At 37.7% G+C, this 17,282-nt stretch overlaps 2 protein-coding genes across 2 annotated transcripts; one reads left to right on the forward strand and one right to left on the reverse strand.

Moving 5' to 3' along the window:
• Positions 1 to 3,165: 3,165 nt before the first annotated feature.
• Positions 3,166 to 4,086, forward strand: LOC131334816 (putative RING-H2 finger protein ATL69). The gene has a single exon (XM_058370081.1). It carries the CDS (start codon positions 3,214 to 3,216, stop codon positions 3,817 to 3,819), a length of 606 nt encoding a protein of 201 aa, XP_058226064.1. The 5' UTR covers positions 3,166 to 3,213; the 3' UTR covers positions 3,820 to 4,086.
• A 10,809-nt stretch (positions 4,087 to 14,895) lies between these two features.
• LOC131334812 (probable carboxylesterase 15) lies at positions 14,896 to 16,746 on the reverse strand. The gene is made up of 2 exons (XM_058370075.1): positions 15,997 to 16,746; positions 14,896 to 15,498 (listed from the first exon to the last, which is right to left on the reverse strand). Exons 1-2 carry the CDS (start codon positions 16,603 to 16,605, stop codon positions 15,064 to 15,066), a joined length of 1,044 nt encoding a protein of 347 aa, XP_058226058.1. The 5' UTR covers positions 16,606 to 16,746; the 3' UTR covers positions 14,896 to 15,063.
• Positions 16,747 to 17,282: the final 536 nt, after the last annotated feature.

A 17,282-nucleotide genomic window follows, 5' to 3' on the forward strand; every position in this document is an offset into this window, starting at 1 on the left:
CTTTCCGAGCGTGCCACGCCTAGCGCTCAATTTTACTGCTCCTCCAATTTTCTGTCTGCCTCCGCAATTAATAATTTTTGAAAGTGATTTTTTAAATTTAAATCATCCAAAATACTTTTGAACGATAAAATTGAGTTCGATAGAAAAAACGGTAAAATCTTGTGGTAAGTGTAGACTTTTGCCTTTCTTTTCGGGTAAATGGCTAAACGGAAAGTCTAGCAACACATATGTTTTTACAAAACCCCGGACACAGTTGTGTCAGAAACGCATGTGAGCTCATGTGCATCCAATGGTTCCGGACACAGTTATGTAAAAAGTTCGTGCATGTAGCATTCCTCAAGGCCAAATTAGACTCTCTTTTTGTTCAACGGTCAGTGGTGTTCGAGCCAGCTTACAGACAACTCAACTAATCTTCTCTTTAGTTTGGTTAAAGGCGGATCATCCATGGACTAAGAAATTCACGAGAAACTACTTTATGTGGCCTGACTTCAAAAATTGAACCCTAGTTAATTGTGTGGGAAGCAAACACACCAATCAATCGGACTAACCCTTGGAGCTGGCTAAATTAGACTTTGCTCCCCTGTAAGTAGAGCTACAACCGACCGAACTTTGTAGTGTTTGAACTCGGTTCGTTGAATGTTAGGTGAGCTTGATCTCCAATCGAATAAACGCAAATGACTGAAGCTCCAGTTTGAGCTCTCCAAGTAAATTCAATAATATAGGTTGAATTACAATAGATGTTTCTAAAATAAAATTGTATAAAATACTACTTTCCACGAGCCTACTCGAGTCTCGAGCTGCGCCTCGTTCATGGAATAAGCATATAACCTAAGCTCGATCTTAGGAGCTATTACTGAGTGAATCCCCGAACCCGAATGGCTTGATTTGTTTGATATGCTAAACTCAAAGTTAGAATTTTTTTCAACTACCAGTTTATATTTTTATAATTTTTCAATTTCTCTCTTCAAGAGCAACGATTAGCTAAAAATATTGACATACTTCTATTAAAAGTCGACTAAAAACTAGTAGTAAAAAATTAGGTCAACAAATAGCTGCCTTATTATTGTTATTTTAGCGTTCGACTTCTATTACACTGCAATTCACTTTACTTGTGGAAAATCGAGCTCAGTCTGACCCTTTTTGCATCATTGGTAATCCCGTGTTCCCTTTGTCCCAGTTCCAGTAGGGCTCATCCTATTTATATGTGTAAGTATTTTGTGTAATTGTATGTGGTTATATATAATTATCGATTTGTTACTCCATTCTCGAGACTCAAACGGAATAATTACACTTAAACAAAAAAAATCTTTTAAAATCTTGTCACTTCAAACCAAAGTCGTCACTGTAGGGTGCATTTGGAACCTGGGTAAAGGAGAATTTAATAAAGTAGAGTTTCTCCTAGTTGGGTCAGAGAGGAAACAAAAATGAATCACATATTTAGTGGATTGAATTCTTGGGAAGGGCAAACAGGCCCCTGATCTTCGGAAGGGCAAACGGTGAATTCTGCAGGACTGAATTTCTCAAAAGGAAAATGGGGATTATGAAAGTATTTGCCTTGAACGATTAATTAGTACGAGTGGTATGTGCAAATATATGTTCAAAGTCACTTCAGATCCATTAGCAATCAAATGTCTTTTCTCTTTCTTATAATCACACATCCGGGTTAGTTTACGCACGCACCTAGACAGGGGTTGTTCGGCTTAATAAACAAAAATGGATTTTTTTTTGTTCTTATTTAAAATTTTTCTGCATTTTTTTTTCAATTTTTTTGAATAAAGACGAAAATAATAGCTTATTGGCTTATTTTTGTCTTTATTAAAAAAAATTTGGGTTTCGATCTTGATTTTTTACTTTTTATATTTCTCTTGTTAAAAAGAAGCAATAATCCCAAAAAAAGTTAACGAAAAAACTACGTAACAATTATGAGAAAACAGCATGGAGAAGTAGAACCATAACCTGTCGTCCACTAATGATCGAGGGTCCCATTTGAAGTCAAAGCAAATATTCCGTATGAACTAGACCCTAAATGATTTGATAACAATTATGAGGTTTGAACTTAATTGAAATCTTATGAAAAAACAGACCTCTAAATCTCATGTCTTCACCACAAAGCCAACCCCAATGAGCCAACAATCAAATATGTCTTTGTTCTAATCATGGTGCATGCGCCATCAAAAGATTGGCCGATTTCTTTGACTATAATTTCTCTTTTTTCTGATTAGATCCAAATTGACTAATATTTCTTCCATCTCATTTTTATTGTCCATTTTTGAATTGCGTGCCATTTTTAATTGTTTATATCTTTCAATCTATAATATTTTTCATAATTTTGAAAATTTTGTTATAGAACTAATCGAGATCTTGCATACGGACTGGGGGAAGCTGCTGTGCAGCTTCGTGCTACACAGCGTGCAGCGCACCCGCTGGCGAGCCTTGCCGGCATCGGTCCGATGATCGGAGACGTTCACCGCGTAGAGCTCATCGAGTTCTACGTGTACGCCAAAAATTAGCTTGATCAAATATTGTTAAGTGCCTCATCGGAATATATATAACTTGAAAAAAATAAATCCTAATGGATACAAAACACTGGATCAAAACCACTGAATCCATTTTTTTCAAGTTATATGTGCTCAGATGAGACATTTATCGATATTTGATCGAGCTGATTTTTGGCGCATGCGCAGAACTCGACGAGCTTTACGTGGTGAACGTCTCTGATCGTCAAACCGATGCCGACAAGACTACCCAGAGGGTGCGCAGCACGCTGTGCAGCACGAAGCTGCACAGCAGCTTCCCCAGTCCCTTGCATACTATATTTTGATCTGATAATGGACAAACAAAATTCTACTATACTATATTTTGATCTGATTATGGGACCCTGCATACATAATAGAGTAGTACTCCCTCTTATTTTACTTTTTGTGTCACTCAAACGATTGCTTATATTATATCACGATCTATAATATTTTTTATTTCAAAATTTATGTTTAATAAAATTAATTAAAGATCTATCAATTAAGAACCATATTGGTTATAAAAAAATTATAAATTAAAAAATATAATTACTTTTACAAGATGCCTCAAATAGTAAACATGATCAGCAATTTGGGAAGGAAAGACTAATAATTCATATAGATTTTACTATTGTCTAACGCCGTTCATTAAATTCATGCGCGGACTCCGGCGGGTGGCGGGCCTTCCCCACTTGCCCCCATGTTATTCATTTATCACACTCTCTTGCTATCCCATAAAAATCCCAACTACTTGTTTCAACTCTCTCTCGATCTCATGTCCACCGCCGACCCACCTCTACAATCCGCCGGCGGCGTCGGCCTCGGCTACGGCATCGCCATCGCTGTCACCATCCTCGTCCTCATCTCCACCATCATGCTCGCCTCCTACGCCTGCGTCCGCGTCAAATCCGGCAGCAGAATCCCCACCACCACCGCCCGCAACCGCCAACACCCCCCCAACCCAAGCCCCGCCACACCGCCCGAGCCCACGACCGTGGTCGTGCTGGGCCTGGACAAGCCCGTCATCGAGTCCTACTACCCGAAGACCGTGCTGGGCGAGAGCCGGCGCCTGCCCAGGCCCGACGACGGCCCGTGCTGCATTTGCCTGTCGGAGTACAGGGCTAGAGATACGATACGGTGGGTTCCGGAGTGCAACCACTGCTTCCACGTCGATTGCATCGATGAGTGGCTCCGGATGAGCGCCACGTGTCCCGTCTGCCGGACCTCCCCTGCTCCGTCGCCGGCTCCCAGCCCGCTGGCGACCCCGCTGTCTGAGCTGGTACCTCTGGCCTTTCACATCCGATGATTCCCTTGGGTTTATTGGCATACTCATTAAATTTCTTTTGTTAGTAGTAATTGCTAATCTTAATTAGATGGTTTTTTTTAGAACAGAAAAGTAAAGCACACATTTTTAAGAAACAACTCTGAAAGTAACTGTGTTCGAAATCGTGCAATACATGCATGTGGATCCGTGTGCATCGAACGATCTAATAAGCAGTTGCGTCTAGAGTTGTATTTGAAAGTTGTGCGTTCTTTTGAGAACATAATGAGATTACAGTAATTGTGTCCGAAATATTATAATGTTTGATAAATCCGTGTGCATCGAACGATCTAGTACGCAATTGTGTCTGGGGGTTTATTTGAAAGTTGTGCGCAGCATTGCTCTTTTGAGAACGTAATGAGATGACAGTAGTTTACAGCTTTCGGTATTAATACTCTTCCTTTAATTCGAAAATATGAAAATAGTATGAAGTTTCTTTATTAGAGTAAACTTTATTTAACGTTTTCTTTTTTTATTAATGAATTCTTTTAGATCAGAAAATTATTGTTTTTTTTTTTTTTTTGGGTAAGTAGAAAATTCTTTATTTTTGTTTGATAAGAACTGAATACCCATAAATTTTACTATAATGAATGCATATTCGTCTCAGAAATTTATTTTTTGTTTAAAAAAAGGTAATTATGATTTTTACACTTCTCTACTTGATAATTGCACTCATTTTTTTTTTTTTGCCTTTTAATGATAAAAATACACAGAACTTCACAAAAAAGACAACAAAAAATAGAATGCTAGTATAAAAAAGAGGTGTGAAAATCATTTATCCTGAAAATAACTAACTGAACAATGTTAGTAGTATTTCTTTATTTTTATCAACAAATTTGAGATGTTTTGACTAGAAATTTTCAACGATGCACATGCCTCGGAAGTGGTGCGCATAGGGAAAAGTTTTTTTATTGGTCACACAAAACGTATTCGGGCATTTACATTGAAAATGAAAAATAAAATGGTCACATACCTATTGTTTGGTGTTGTCATATTTTGAAATAAAAGCTTTAATTACCATTTATTATTGGGGCTACAGAATCCAGATCCTTAAAATTTGGGATCACTCACGTGTTTCGGATTTAATGTTGGCAAAGTTTAAAAGTAACCTGATTTTGAGAAGCCCAGTTACACGCGCGTCGCATGAAAGTTGAATGTTTTATTGAAAAGGACAATGGAAAATGATACAGTACTAGTTACTTGTTGAGATTGACTTCCAACACTGTTTCATTGAACTTTGAAATAAAAATGCTAAGGATACAAATGGAGTAGCACGGATCCAGACATAGATGTGCCTCCAAATTTAAATGTCTGACTTGTATCGGTTCTGTGTGCATCATACGGGAAGTGTGAAGTGTGGATGATTTTGGACTCAACTGTGTCCGATTATGTATCTCTCCGGCTATATCTATAGCATTACTCACTTCAAAAATTGGTGAACCATTAGTTTAATGAGAAAATTAAGGAGATTTAGTCAAGTGGTAGGGGAGAGGAGGGGTCAGGGGACCAAGATGCACTACAAGAGTGCACCCAGCACTGCAAGATTCCTGTGTCCGAGAGAGGAGTATTAGGTAAACGGACATGTGGTGTGAAAACAACTAAATGTGACTGTTAGTTTATTATGCTTTCGTAAAAAACAAACACAATCTCACTAATCATTGCCTCATGAATACCCTTTCTTAGAAATATATTATAGAGTCGCTACATTTACGGGATTAAGAGATAAAAGATATGCAATAATCTCATCGATTTGGCTACCAGAGATTCGAATGAGCCTCCAAATCATCTTGTCTCATCTTCTCCAAAAATTCTAACTCCTCTTTGCTTGTCGACCTTTTGAAAGATTTTATTATTCTTTGAAGAAAGACTAGTGACAACGCACGTGTTTTGCGCGAAAATGTTGTTTTGTTGGTTTAATTTTATAATTGTTTTTGCATTTAATAACCTGATAATCCCAATTGGAAGGACACAATTGGAAAAATCAACCAAAATTGGCCAATTGAAAATTAAGACTCAACATCTTCTATTTAGGCCAGGGGCCTGGATCTTGGATGTTGTAATCTTTTAATACGGAAACACTCAAGCATAGCAAAACAAATGTCTATAAGACTCTTCTTGTTGTAAAGCTGCCGAGCTATAGTTGTCTTACCCAAGCCGCCCATGCCCATAATTGATATCACACTTAGGTCTCGCACTTCTTTGACAAGCTCAGACATCAATTTTGCAACATCCTCCTTAGAGTTGTTGAGTGCTGAACGAAGGACCAACATCTGAGATCACAGACTAAGTTCTTGTGTGGATGAGCTCCGACAAAGCCATTGCCTGATGTCATGGCCTCAGAATTTTCTAAGCCAACCGTGCGACCTTAGATACTACACTCGCCTATGCTTGCACCTAAGTAAGCCAAAAAATAAAAGAGTCGAACAGTGTGGCCTTATCTCCGGTGGAAAAAAAAAATGGATCCATTTATAATCTTCGACTAGTTGGATTAATGGATCGTTCAATTGAAAATGATAAAAGAATGCATAGGTCGTTAGAAGGAGTTCTAGTATACATGTAGATAAAGTATACCAACGAATTGCTCGATTTCCTTTATGGGGAAGAAAGACAAATATTGGCAAAACTACAATTATTGTTAACCAAGAAAAAAAAATTCGTGGTAAAGACAAGATACATTTAGACCAAAAAAATCTGTACTTGAAAAAAATCAAAATATGTTATTCTCGAGCACGGGTTTTTTTCAATAAAAAAATCAAATAAATTCAAATAGAGTTTTCTGGAACATATCTTCGTTTTAGAAAGAGAAAGAGCTTCACTGAGAACTTGAGTACAAAACTTTCGAGTGGTTTGGGAAAATGAAGCCCTCACCTATTTATATATGAAGGTAGAAGTGTTGAACATTCTCTAAAAACTTTTCAACTACTCTACTCTATAAATACTCTACAAGAATTTACACACAAGAAGTCTTGAATTATATACAATGCTCTAGGTTATTCTAGAGAGATAGTTCTAGGGAGATGGTTCTAGAAGTTCTCTAGAATTCTCTAGGGTTTCTACATTGCTCTAGGAAACTCAAGTAGCGATTCACCTTCCCCGGATCTTACATATTGATCCCACGTTCCTCTAACCCTGCATCCATGAAGAAACTATTTCAGTAACAAACCATAAAAATCCTAAAAGATTATAAGATGAAGAATCTATTCTGGGCCTAAACTCATGGAGTATCTTGTTTAGGTCATTTCAAGCCCTGTTTACACGTGGCATGAAAGTTCAATGTCTTGTTGAGAAGGACATTGGAAAATGATATTAGTACTTAATTTCTGAGATTGACTTCCAACATAGTTTTATTGAACTTCGAAATAAAAATGCTAAGAATACAAATGGAGTGGCACGGATCCGGACATAGATTTGTCTCCAACCGTCTAAATGTGTAACATGTATCAGTTCTGTGTGCATCATATGGGGAATGTGAAGTGTGAATGATTTTGGACTCAACTATGTCCGGTTATGCATTGAAAACACCATCCAATGGTTGACAGGTGATGTCCGCATTTAACAAGTATAAGGGTGCCTTTATTGGAAGACCACTGATATATATATATACTAGGGTTTGCCCGTGCCTGAAGACACGGCTCGAATATCAGCATTCAAGAAATCGTCATGGCTCGAAACTCATTTTTTTAGCAAGCTTCAATTGTCTGTATTTAAAGGCACGATGGAATATATCAAGACCAATTTAACCAATGAAATTGTTACTATTGACCATGACCAAATCCTTTTCCATATTCCTCTTCACAACTACAGTAAATGAGCTTAAAACCAATGAAATCAGACATATAGTTTTGCAAGTGTGTAACTGAATTAATCATGAACGAAACAGACAACACAAAATACTAAAGCTGTTCGACTAAATTTCTTTTATAATTTTCCTGTATCACTCAGACAAAAGTCCCTTTCGGCCAGCATTTCTCTCACTTTTGCTTACTTCGTAACAACCTAAAAAATAAGGTAAATAAATAGCATTCCAATTCTTACAAACAAATAGCAAAACAATTCTTACAATTTTTTCCTTTTGCTAGATTGGGCAAAAGTAGCAACTACGCAGGGTCAAAAAAAAAACCCAATCGATCATAGTGTATTGATCACCCTACCAACTATTCATAAACCCAATTGATCACAGGGTATTGATCACTCTACATATTTTTTATCATAACTAACATAACCCAATTGGAAAAGTTTTAAGATAGCGAAGGTTCCACTCAAATGATACACGCGTGTCTAAAGAGTATTGAATCTAAAATTCATAGAGTTCAAAACCTTGGATGCAATATAAAATTCCTAGAGTTCCGAATGCCTAGAAACTAAGGTAAAAAAAAAATTAAGGTCAAAACCCCCTAAGAATTCACAGTCATACAAATAAAAATCTCATGTTTACCTCAAAACTTTATTGGGAATGTGAGATTGCGGGTCCTAAAATAATACTGGTAGTTTCTGTTTTTTAGAAGAGGGTTTTTTATCTAACGAGGGATTCTCATCTTTCTGGCCATTAGATTGAATCGGAGGGATAAGGGCCGTTGGATTTATGTAGCACATAAAATTCAAAAACCGTTCTCCCTTATTATATATATAATAATAATATAATATATAATATAATAATATAATATAATATAATATAATATAATATAAAATGCTTCTTGCATCGTCATTTTCTTATTTGTTCCATTTGGTCTCAAGGCATGGGGTTAGCAAGGTTAGACATATTCTAAAGAACCAAGGTAGGCCCAGGAAGTGATTGGGCTTGGAGTTAAAGCCCATGTTGATATTCTGAGCAACCATAACATGATCACACCCCGCTCAAGGCCCAGAAGAATCTCTTCTTCTTATGATCTTTTAGCCTTTTAGGTGTTTGCTCGGGTATGGAACTTAGCGGTTTGCTCTGTTCCAAAGTCTCAGATTTAAACCTCTCAGGTGTTATCAACTTATTTGGGGCCAATCTATACAGATAGGGGTGTTCAAGAAAATCGCCTGAACCGTAAAACCGGTCCGATCCGGACCGAACCATCCTATTTGGTCCGATTCTGCAGTTCTGTGATCAGGTTATGGTTCCAAAAAAATAAGAACCGTTAATTTTGGTTCAGTTACTGGTTTTCAATTAAAGAACCGTGGTTAAAACCGGACCGGATCGTTTAAAACTAATATATATATAATTAAATAAAAATAAATATATGTGTAGAGATTGGTCTACTTTTTGAACATGGAAAAAATTAGTACCGCTGATTTAAGTGATGTTTTGGACATTGGAGCTGCTGTTCTTTACTTCAAGACTTGCTACTATATTTTATAGTTTATGATATAGGTTAATTTTAGTCCTAAATATAATTGATCATTAATGTTTTATGTCGCTAAATTTAATTATTCCATAAGTGGTTTTGACTATTTTATTGGTGGTTTTCGTCAATGTTTTTCGGTCGAGTGTCAAGTATTTCGTGAATCATATTGGGTTTTGATTCTTAATAAAATGTCTATTATTATTTTATGAGTTATTTGATATTTTAAATTTTAAATTTTATTAGTTTATGTTTTGTGAATAAGTGTTTGGATGCTAATTGAATAGAATCGGAACCGAACCAAAATCGGACCGGTTTTGCGGTTTGGTTCTGGTTAGGTTCCACGCATATATTGGTTAGGTTTTGGTTCTCAATTTCCTAGAACCGTTGGAAATGGTCCGGTTACTGGTTTTCTAGAGAACCGGACCAATCCGGACCGTGTACTCTATATACAAAGATTCGCTCTGCCCAGACACTTGAGTTATAAAAAAAAAAAAAAAAAGATTTGATACATCGCAAAGTAATTAAAATAAAACAAGAATGGAGGAGAGAGCAGAAGCCATTAAAAGTCGCGGTTAGCCTGGTATAACTACTCTTCACTTTTTGCTTCATGGGGGTGAGTTTCAAGTACAAAATATTTGAAGTTGGCTCCTATCACGGTTGCTGGAGTAGATGATGGACACTTTATTTATTTGACGAGGGTTTAAATCCTAACCCCACTCTCCTTTCTCCTAGAGTCTTAGAATAGTGTAGAGCATAATCTTCTTGAATAAAAAAAAAATGTACAACATATTTAGGATCAGGGTTGCCTCAAAAGTTGGTGTCATACTTTCTTCCTAATGACCATTCCGCTGTCAAAGTTTCGAACCTGGGAAAGGAGAGTGACGCAGACTTAAACTTGGCGTAACCCCGATTGCCCAGTGGTTTAAGTTTCTGATCCAACTGGTGAGGAAGCGAGGTGCTTTCTTTGATCAACTAAGATTAATTATGTAAACCTGTTGCGGACGTGGATATTGTACAATTTCTTCTGATCAGATTGAGCTAAATTCTTGCATTATCGAACTTACCGACTCTCCACCATCTTCAAAATCAAAGAATCGTTGTCGCGCATTTGGCTTTTGACATTTTTATTACTATTTTTTATCAAGTTTTCGGTGAAAAAAATCTAAATGCTACATTAAAAGCAAAATAGTAAAAAATCCTAAACTTTAATGTAGAAAGGAAGAAAAAAAGGAAGTGATTTTCACACTCCCAAAAATATTTGAGTTGATTTTCGCATGAGTGCGGTTAGCAATTTAGGGGTGCGAAAATCGCCCTTAAAAGAAAAAAATGTGGAAAACTTGAATCTGGACTGACAAATTAAAGGGAAGCAGCCTTCCCCTTTCTAGTGAATGTAGGAGCAACTTCCGTTTGTTTATTCGTTGTCCCATCCGTGGGGTTTTATTTTTTATGGTCTTCCCTTCACTTTTTAAAGTAATTATTCAACATCTCCGGAGTATCATGTAATGTTGCCACTTGCCTACGAGGCAATCTCAACTATTTACGTAGTGGCAAATTATGGTGTAGAAATATTATCATCCACCTTTGTTGAATGGTTGAGAAACAATAAGTGATTCACATTGTGGAATGGTAATCTTATTTATAAAGAGTACCAAATAACAATGCAATCTGGTATTTCGAAGGTACCGAAGGATTGGCCTCTCTTCACAGAGAATTTTTTTTGGTGCAAATAGGATCGGCTGACGCGGTATCGTGCAGCACGTCCGAGCCGTTCAAAAATGCAACCTACGGCTCGGACTGAAAGGTACCGAACGGATTTCTAAAAAAAAAGGAAAAAGAAAAAGAAAAAAATGTTTCAATCCGAGCCGTCCATTGCATTATTTGTACAACTCGAATGCTCTGCACGAACACTACGTGGTACCCGATTTGCAACCAAAAATATCTCAGTCAACTAGACTCCGTTTCTTCTGAGAAAATACTACTTTGAAGTTCCTCCTCTTTCTTTCGACTCCTTTTCCCTCTTCCAGACATGTGGAATTTTAATAATCTTGACCAAAGTTAATGGTAAAGAATAATGATGTGATAGCCGACCCCCACTCAATTACTCCGTTTCTTCCAAATCCTATTTCATACTCTGTGCATGGACCCATTTTTTTTAAAGTATAAAAAAAGACCACAGAAAACAACAAAAACAATTCAGGCCATTGTGTGAACAATTTAAATAAACGAACTTTTAACTTTTTATAACTACTCCATTTCTCTCTCTGTCAGCCAGCAATTTTCTATAGTTGCAGTTTTGTTTTGATCATCGGCAATTTAATAAGTAGTGGTTGCTTTCTTTTAACATGATTTCGTCTTGTGAATCGTGATGGGTCAATTGATAAAAGTTACGGAGTAAAATAAATGTTGCCAAAAGTTCACCTCACCTCACATAGCATGTGAAACAATTGCAAAAAAGACTGTATGAATTAGTTCGAAATGCGCGCAAACTGGCTCGAGACACCCTGCATTACCCAAAAAAAGTGCCATTCCTTTTCGAAGATGATCCTTTGCCAGCCAAAAGTTTTGACATGCTAAAGTTAAAATGGAAGGATTAGGATATTATTAAATTCAGGTTGTGCTACTTTAGAAGTGTTAATAAACAAGTAATTTTGCGATCATTGAATCGCTTTTGTTGTTGGGGAATAGTATAAATTTGTGCGTAGGTGTACGTGGTAGTAATAAATCTTCCGACTTATTAATCTCGAGGGATAGGTCAAGTAGAACCCAATTAAAACACTTGTAAAGGGTTTTATTCCCAACTCCAAAAATTCAACTCTCATCGCTAGCAGAAAACTCTTGGGGGCCGCCATGGCCATGGAGCCGTAGACTCCGATAAGAACGTCCCAAAGGTTGGTACAGGTTGCAAAGACGTAGCCTATTGCGCGTGAGTTAAAACTGTCAAACAATTAAAGATATCTTGAATTGTCGTATTTTAGTGCGATTAGTGATTTGAAGACTGCGAAAATCACGGGCCTTTGTTGAATAGTAGTATATATCTCTTCCAAAGTTTTAAATTAAGTGGTATGTGGCCCCCCACCTACCAGTTGATAATGCAGCGTACAAAACAAAGCATGTGCAAATAATGGAACTAGATCGGTTGGTGAATTGGATTAATTCAAGAAGAGGAATCCAAAAGTACAATTCCGAAGAGATCGTCCATTCGCCGGTTGATACTTCATTACGATCCTCTCCTACCTCTTGTACTCAATTCTCTCTCTGCATTCTTCGCGTTCGATTTATACTTTTGCGAATTTTAGTAGTTGGGGACGTTGTTAAATGACTTTCCCACTGATTTTACTCGGACTAACGCACATGCAAAATATACGAGACTTGGGGTCCGATGCAGTTGCTGCTGTTCGATTTGGTTGTCAAAATAATCCCACAAATTTAGAGATGTAAATGAAGTGAGTCATTCGTGAACTGTTCGAGACTAGACTCGGTAAAGGCTCGTTCAAGTTCGATTCGTCTACTAAATGAAGCAAACTTGAGCCTCAATTTTAGACTCGTTTCATAACTGAGCCAAAGATGAATGTAGTAGTATTCGATTCAATTAAACTTGCAAACCTCGAGTATTTAGTTTATACACGTGTGTGTGTATATATATATATGAACGTATATATATGATACTGTATTATTGATTTGTTAAGACTCGTTTAAGCTTGAGTTTGACTCAGACTAAGGCAAGTCCGGCTTGAGCTCGGCTCATCAAATTTTCATTGAGTTCAGCTCGAGTTTGATTTCGCTAAAAAACATCACAAACGGATCTAAATGCTTTAATATTCAGCTCGATTCGACTCATTTCCAGACCTACCCGCAATCATCTAATTGTCGAACTTTTTACACCACCCAGGAAGCAAATAGTATCCGACGTACGTGCATAAGATTAACGGGTAAACAGTTTATAAATCCACCCGTTTTTGTAAGTTTTCTAATTAGGTCATGTTTGGTAGTCATTCTATTTTCTGTTTTCTGTTTTCATTTTCACAATTTTCAAAAGTTAACTTTGAAAGTTTGTTTGGTGCACTACTTTCACTTTCAAATTCTGAAAATCACTTTTACTATTTTCATAATTTGAGGAAGTAACAAAACTCAACTTTCACTATTTTCAGAAACAAAAAACAGGTTGCTCTGCTACAATTCCTTGGAGGTCTTTTTTCATTTCCTCTTCCTCTCTCTCAAACCCAAGCCATTGAAGACTCTCTCTCTCTCTCTCTCTCTCTCTCTCTCTCTCTCTCTCTCTCTCTCTCTCTCTCTCTCTCTCTCTCTCTCTCTCTCTCTCTCTCTCTCTCTCTCTCCCCTCTCTTAATGCATGGTATTTGTTTTTTTCCTTATGCAGGGCCAATATAGGCCATATACCTGTACTTATCGAAGGAGAAAAACCTTATAGTCAATAAAGGATACTTATCGAAGGAGAAAAATCATCTGGTCAATAAAGGACTGACTTTGGAATTAGAAAATTTCATCTATATATATACTCTCTTAACTTAGAGATGAGAGGAGGCCGGAAGGGATATGTTGGGCTTATGAAGCCATAATTTTATAAAAGTTGATACTATAACTTTGGCCGAAGAACCCAATCACCTGAATTTAGTGTTGGCTCAAAGATATTTGGGCCCGAAGCGAACGTTGTAATAGGGAGGCCATTTATCTCCTCATCTTTGAACAAAATTTTGCAAAATGTTGAGAAAAACTAAGGGGTGGAGATTCGAACCCAATTTTTAAAGCATTCAAAGAGCCTAACCTGCCGCATGACCAAAAAGATGTTACTCAAGGCAACTGAAACTTCTTATTATTTAAAACTAAAAAACTACGTATATTTTTTGGAGCCATCTTCGGGCTAAAAAATCGGGGGCCGGAAGCAACGGCTTCTTCGGCTTCCTCTCTAGCCGGCTATGCCTGGTCTATCTACCCAGCCCTTTCTTTCAAAATATCAAGTATGGATTTTGAATCTGACATGACTGCAAAGGCTAGGATGACTCTCTCTCTCTCTCTCTCTCTCTCTCTCTCTCTCTCTCTCTCTCTCTCTCTCTCTCTCTCTCTCTCTCTCTCTCTAGTATAGTTTGGGAACTAGTGGAAAAATTGCAAGAAAGACCATTTTAGAAAAAGTAAAAACTAGTTTTAGAAATTGATTTTTTTAAAAAAAAACAGGTTGACACAAACATATTTTCTGCTTTCACTCTTTTTTAGGAAAAGTAAAAACTGATTTCAGCAAATAGAAAATAGGAAACAGAAAAGTGGTAGTATTACCAAACAAGTCTTTTAATGTCTAGACAATTGGACATCGTTTAGCCATCCTAGAGCAAACCCACCCATTTTGTGAGATGGCAAATTTGCCAAAATATATCCATCTCATTTTACGATGCATATCAAATGGTTTGGATGATGTGACAAATTTGCAAATTGTCGAAGCTGATGAAAAATTTGACACCAAAGAATAACATTGCGAGAATTTGGCATAAAAAATGACAATCACAATTTGGTAGAGGGGTAGAGATGGTTTTGTCATTTTTTTATGCCGAATTTTGACTTCGACATGAAATTTCGCATAAAAGTGGACTTGCTTAGTTCAGACACACACATATGTGGTGTGAGACAATGAGTTCCATGCACTAGTAAATTATCAAGCATAATAAGCGTACTGCACATAAGAAAACAATAACACTTTAAATTCAGACGTGGAAACACATATCCGAACATAAATGTGCCCGTTTTTTATTCTTACATTCCGTTAACTTATTGCAAAATTCACGTACATTCAACGGTTCTGAACACATTTGATCAAACGATAAACCAAATCAAACAAGATGAGACAGAATCCTAAGCACCCAAGTACTGTAATTGAAACTAGTTGCAACTGTTTTTAGTGTCTTTTGACAAAATCAGCAATCCCAGAAATAAGCTTCCCCGTTTCAACTCCGGTCAGCGGGTCCATATCAACGGCGATCTTGTTCAGGTAAAAGCTGTGAATCATTCCTTTATTAATCATCAGCTCGACGTCCTTGTTCCCTTTCTTCAGCGCCTCGTAGTACTCCATCTCCGTGTCCTTTATCAGGTCCATCTCCGCCACGCACAGCAGGATCGGCGGCAGGTTCAGGGCGGCGATGGGCGGCGCTGCGTCCCCCATCGGGCACGTTATCGGGTGGTCCTTGGTGGCTCCCACCGGTAATGCCAGGCTCAGGAACTTGTCCAACATGTCTAAGGTGAGAAAAGGCGTCTGGGGTTGCTCCAGCTCCGATTTGCTCCGGGTGGATCGGACGAAACCCGGGTGGATCGGGATTGCTCCGGCCAGCCTCACCTGTTGGAAACAATGGTACGTTAACTCGTTAAGTGTTATCTCTATTATTCTTCTGTTTCAAGGCTCCATTTATTATTTTACTCACTTTTTGTTGTTTGACTAGAAAAAGAAGGAAGGAAATATTTTTAAGGTAAAACATTTTGCACAAATGGAGTGAAATTGTTTTCCTCTAATTTTGGCTGTAAGTCATTTTTGCATTTTACTCCGATGATCAAACATTTTCCAAAATCACGTGTTGGATTCTCTTCTTTTCCCAAATCATATTTAGATCGAAAACGAGAGAGAGGATGAGAGGTAGAGCTTACTCGATTAAAATATTTCTAAACCAGCAATCTGCCACTATTATTTTAGAAAATATTTTTCATGTGCCAATCAAACATAGAAAAATAAAAATTTAAAGTTTATTTTTTGAAAAATATTTTACATCAAAACAAACGAAGCCTTATTGTTTTTTATGAGCTAAAAATACAGTATTCATCATTATCACTAAAATCATACCGGACTCAAGTCCACTTTTCCGGCGCGTGCGGCCACGTTATGGACCAGATTGCCGCCGGAGCTATCTCCAATTAGGAATACGCGGCTGAAGTCGGCGTGTGTTTTGAGCCACGGTTCATGCAAGCCGACGCCCAGAGCCAAGGATTTCAACCAGAGAAGGGCGGAGAAGCTGTCATCGCAAGCAGCCGGGAGGCGATTTTCGGGGGCGCGACGAAGGAATACAGAGACACAAATGACCTTGGCTTCGCGCGCGAGCCGGGTGTAGACATGATAGTACATGTACCAATCGGCTTGGCTGATGCAGAAGCCGCCACCATGGAAATGAAGCAAGACTGGCAACTTTTGCTCATCACCAAGAGTTCCCATCTCAGGCAAATAAATTCGGACTCGAAGGCCCGACTCTACGTCGGCGATCACGTCACGGGTGGCGACACCATCCACGAAGTCTTCGTGGGACGGGACCGGGTCGGACATGAACTTGACCTCAGGAGGCCCGGTCCAGGTCCGATCGACCGAGCCATCATCGAACACTCTGAGCCACCCGGACACCTCGTCGACAATCTTTTTGTGAGGGAATTGGATTTGTTCGGACAATGCCTGGTGCACCATTTTTGTTTTGTCTACCACAAGGACTAGCTTATGGCTATTTGAATTGGTTTGAGTTGTGAATATTACTAGAAGTACTTGTAGCCTTTATATAGAGTGGGTAAGTGGAAAAAAAAGGCAAGAGGATGTAAAGTGTAGGGTAACGAGGTGGAAACTTCAGTGTTATTTCTAGGATTTCTAGCATTGGAAAGTGGGGAACAAGAAAGTTTACCTGTTTTGTCTTTATCTGCATTCGTTAGTTTCACGTCATTTGAATTACTTTGTCTCTTTTTTTAAAAAATTTTGATAATTTTGATCATAATTTTTTTACTTTTTCTATCCCTTTCGAAGAGAATAACAAATAATCCACTAAATTTGTGACGAGACTGATAAATACAAAGAGAATTAAATGTACAAAATAATAAGCCAACTGACTTATTTAACCAAATCAGCCATCAATCTTCACGAAGAGGTTCAGGACTTTATATAGTGCAAATTTATTTCTATCGCTTGTGTTGTTTGGAATTTTATTAAGATAGGCTTTTGTATCCTAATACTTTTCATCGTTAGCGAACTGTTTATCTTATGATCACACTATACATATATGTTATTTTTCCAATTTCTTACGATTCTGATTCGCTTGGAAGAGGGAAATCCAAAAAAGTAAAATATAATATTGACCTAAATTGGAAAAAGTCTAC

This window comes from Rhododendron vialii, chromosome 7a (genome assembly GCF_030253575.1).
Source record: "Rhododendron vialii isolate Sample 1 chromosome 7a, ASM3025357v1".
In the NCBI taxonomy this organism is placed as follows: Eukaryota; Viridiplantae; Streptophyta; class Magnoliopsida; order Ericales; family Ericaceae; genus Rhododendron; species Rhododendron vialii.